Source organism: Ictidomys tridecemlineatus, chromosome 4 (assembly GCF_052094955.1).
Source record: "Ictidomys tridecemlineatus isolate mIctTri1 chromosome 4, mIctTri1.hap1, whole genome shotgun sequence".
Lineage (NCBI taxonomy): Eukaryota > Metazoa > Chordata > Mammalia > Rodentia > Sciuridae > Ictidomys > Ictidomys tridecemlineatus.
In genome coordinates, this window is record NC_135480.1 from 44,713,453 (window position 1) to 44,717,496 (window position 4,044).

The following is a 4,044-nucleotide window of genomic DNA, read 5'->3' on the forward strand; positions in this document are numbered from 1 at the left end:
ACACCCAGAAGCTTTCCTCCCACTATGTGGGTCTCTAGGATTTACATTTTCTATTCGCTAAATCAGCTAAGCAGGCATTTTCTATGCCTTTGAGAGCTTAGATACACCTGAGGTGTGTGGGGATAGCCTGCCAGTTTTGTAGCTCAAGGACTGTAGATAGAAACCCAGCAGGGCTTCACTGTTGAAGCATCTGCCCTCTGGCCCAGCAGATCCCTTCCTGAGTCAGTGACTTGGAAAGCAAGATCCTGGCTGCAGGAGCCCCTCTTGCTCCTCACCTCACAGCACACTGGGGCACCATCTTAGTGCTCTTTCCCTGCCCCTCCATCACCTCATCTCCATTACTTCTTCTCTCTCAGAGCTAAGCAGCAGAGCTGCTCACCTGACTCATGGAGCTGCCAAATGCAGAGCAAAGCTCTGTTGTGTTTTTAAATTGCACAACTGAGGAAAATGACCTGTGGATGAAGAACACCTAGAGTCCAGTAAGATATCTATTGCAGATTTTTACAGGAAATGACCTGCAGAGACTTTCCAGGAATGCAGGTTGGCTCTCCCTCCCTGGCCATGACCTCAGAGGGGAAGGCTCAGGATAAATAGCAGCCTTCTCTCCCTGTCCTTCAGTGACCAGCAGATCCACTCCACCAGACATCAGGTGATTGTCAAGTGCAAGGAGTGAGTTTTTAAACCCTTACTCTGTTTTCTCTTTCCTATCAAGATGTGCTTTTCTTTGAATGTAATGATCCTTTACGCTTTTATTTATTTATTTCTCATGTGTGGTGTGGATTGGGTTTAGGGGACACATGGAGAATGCATTATAGCCTCCTCTAGAGTGGCAATCTGGTCCCAACTCCCCTATCCTCTTTTGGAGCCACCATGCTATTCTCTTAGACTAGGATTCAGGGCTGATGGAGTCAGAGTGAAGGCTTTTGGTACCAAGTGAGTTCCTATTGCCAGATTTCCTAGAGGAACTACTAGGACTATAATGAGAACCATAGAAATGAACAACCAGGCTCTCTTAGGATATAAATGTCAAAGGGAAAGGTGCCAGTCTCATCTGTGTCTGCTTATGCCTCTCTTTCATTTCAGCACCATGAACCTTCTCACAGGCCTGGTGTTTTGCTCTTTGGTCCTGGCAGTCAGCGGTGGGGTTTGGTCATTCCCGAAGGAAGCTGCTCTAGGTAAGGGTGGTGGAGAGATGGCTCTAGAGTTCACTTGGAGCACTCTGAAGGACTGGAGCCAGTCTTATGTTGTGCTACCTTGTGTGGCAGGATACCCCAGGTATACTGCGGAGCATTTCTTTAAAGGGAATGAAAAAAGCAGGTGGCAGAGCAGAGTTTCCAATGAGCTATATATGAAGCCAATTTAGCCCAGTTGATGTGTCTGCTCACCACTTCCTAAAATTCCATTGTCAACAATGTCAGGCACATGTGAAATCACCTGGAGTTTAAACCCTGTGGAGGCTTGGATTTTCTTCCTCCTCATATAGTCTGAAGAATTGGGCAGGGTTGTGTACTGGGCATCAGGACTTTCACTATCTCCTCAGGTGATCAAAACAGGCCAACCCACCTGAGAACCATTACACTAGGGTTTCCTCAAGCAACCACAGCATCAGTGCAGTTCACTGAGCCTGCCCAGAGGCACTCATGTCACAGTGATGTGCACTTAGGGTACAGAAATACATTTTCCTTGGGAGTCAGGGCAGAAGTGCCTCATGTCTGCAGCCCACCCAGGGTTTGCCCCCTTCCTCATTGCAATTTCTAATCACATGGAACTTCATTCTGGAACAGTGGTTCTGGACCTGGTGTAATGTGCTGGCCCAGGGGACATTTTCAATGTGGGGCAATGTCTTTGATTGTTCCACAGGGAGAATGTGCTCCCAACAAATTGTGGCAGACCAGAGCGCTGGTGAATATCCTACAGGACTCAGGGCAGCACTGAACAACAGAGAACCACGTGTCCCAATTTTTCAACAGTGCTGAAGCTGAGGAATTCTGTTTGACAATCACACCTCCCTTCTGTCCTTAAACATAGCACATCTAAGTATGGTGAAGCTCACCCTAGCACAGTGGACCACCAAAGACAAACAGGTGTGGCCCCTAACAACTCTCACTAGAGTGACTTGCAGAAGCCAGCTAGGAATAGAGACGAATCCACTCAACCCTTGATATCTATGGGTGCAAAAATCACAGGATGAAATCTTGAATATATTAATTCCTGGATCCCCTTTGAAAGTGTTGTCACGATCTTTATGTATACTTGATATCCCTTTTGTCTTTTCTTTTCCAATTCAGGAAGTTGGGACATGTGGAGAGCCTACCGGGACATGAGAGAAGCAAATTTCATAGGTGCAGACAAATACTTCCATGCCAGAGGGAACTATGATGCTGCCCGAAGGGGACCTGGAGGTGCCTGGGCTGCTGAAGTGATCAGGTAAGGCAGGTTCCTGGGGATGCCAGGCCTGGGTGAGCAAAGCTTTGCTGCCCTGGGGATCAGGAGGGAATGAGCCTGGCAGCAGGTTTCTGTGAGGCTTGATTCTTCCTCCTGCCCACTCTGCCTAGCTCTCCACCATGACCAGTGCAGGGCCTTTGTCATTGACGAAGCCAGAGATAGCTGAGGATGCGTGTGCCAATTCAGAACTAGAGAAAGTGAGGGCCACAGAGTGATCCCCAACCCTCCCTCCCTGGTGCTGTTCATCCAGGTTCTGGGTGAAGAGCCAGGTTGAGTAGGGCTGTGCCAGGCTAGGGTGGTATCTCATCCCCTCTTCCTTGATCTTCCTGGGCTCCCCTCTGAGCCATCCCCTGGACAGGAGAATATTGGGAGGGTAGCCTAAGGTTTATCAGCCTGCTGAGGAATCTCTTTGCTGCCTTGATGATTTCAGTGATGCCAGAGAGAACATTCAGCAATTTTTTGGCCGTGGACATGAGGACTCCGAGGCAGACCAGGAAGCCAACAGAGCAGGCAGGAGAGGAGAAGACCCTAATAAATACAGACCTAAAGGGCTGCCTGATAAATACTGAACTTCATCTTCATTTTGTATCAGGAGGCTGGCTTTGAGTCCCCAAAGTTTGGGATATGAAATCACTGCATCCTGTGTCCACATAAATGGGTGGATGGCCCACAGTCATTGTTCAATAAATACTTAAGAAATGGAAATTCTAGCAAGTGGGTGTTATATTTTGCATTGAAGGTGGGATGTTTGGTACAAGTGGTGAACAATAAACACCAAGAAGATCCAGCCTGGTCCTCAGGGTGTAGGGGATGTGATTTCAGCAGTCACACAGGACAGACCCAGGCACTGAGCCTTCGCAGAATCAGATTCTCTCACTTGTCCAGGCCTTGTGGTTAGCTGTTGCTATTTCCAGGCCTTTCCATGTCTTGACCACCTCACTCCTGACAACTGTGTCCTGTCACCTTCTCTGCCCCCAGGGCTTTAGTCCTCAGTGGGTCTGCCTTTGGAGACATGGGGCATGGCTATGGGAAGGCTGGCTCTGGAATCCTGCCCCAGATACCACCATCTTGGTTTTCTGCTTAGTTTTTAGCAATGTCTGCAAAGCCAATTATTCACCAATTTCTGTTCATTCTATCCAAGAAATACCTTTGGAGCAGCGTCTCCCACTCTATTTCTATTGCCTTATTTCAAGCCTAAATGAAGATGTAAGTGCACACCATTTGTGGTGTTGTATTTGTGAAGAAGGGTCGTGGTAGAAAAGATCTCCTTATCAGTCAGGTCGTGTAGGAGACAAACCAGGCAGAGAGTTGAAAAGGGAAATTTTAATACAAGGAATGCTTAATTATCAACAATAGTTTCCACTATGGATAATAAATCAGGAGGGTATGAACTTTGTATGATCCTCTCTAGAGGCAGACATTTGGTTCTCCTATCAAATCTATCACCCATTACATGGAGAGGAAGTTTGTTGGGTGCCACAGTCAAAGCTGACAAACAGGAAGTCTATAGAGATAGCAATGGAACTTGATAGCATGCTGTCCAGGAGGCCACTGTGCTCACTGGGAATGTGGGGTGAGGGAGCTATAAACCCGCTCAGA

The 4,044-nt window shown here is 47.7% G+C and overlaps 1 protein-coding gene across 1 annotated transcript; it reads left to right on the plus strand.

Moving 5' to 3' along the window:
• The first annotated feature begins 606 nt into the window (after nt 1-606).
• On the plus strand, nt 607-3,150 carry LOC144377079 (serum amyloid A-1 protein-like). Its single transcript, XM_078046382.1, has 4 exons — nt 607-669; nt 1,084-1,175; nt 2,289-2,427; nt 2,876-3,150. The coding sequence occupies exons 2-4, from the start codon at nt 1,088-1,090 to the stop codon at nt 3,012-3,014; spliced, it is 366 nt and encodes a 121-aa protein (XP_077902508.1). The 5' UTR covers nt 607-669; nt 1,084-1,087; the 3' UTR covers nt 3,015-3,150.
• Nucleotides 3,151-4,044: the final 894 nt, after the last annotated feature.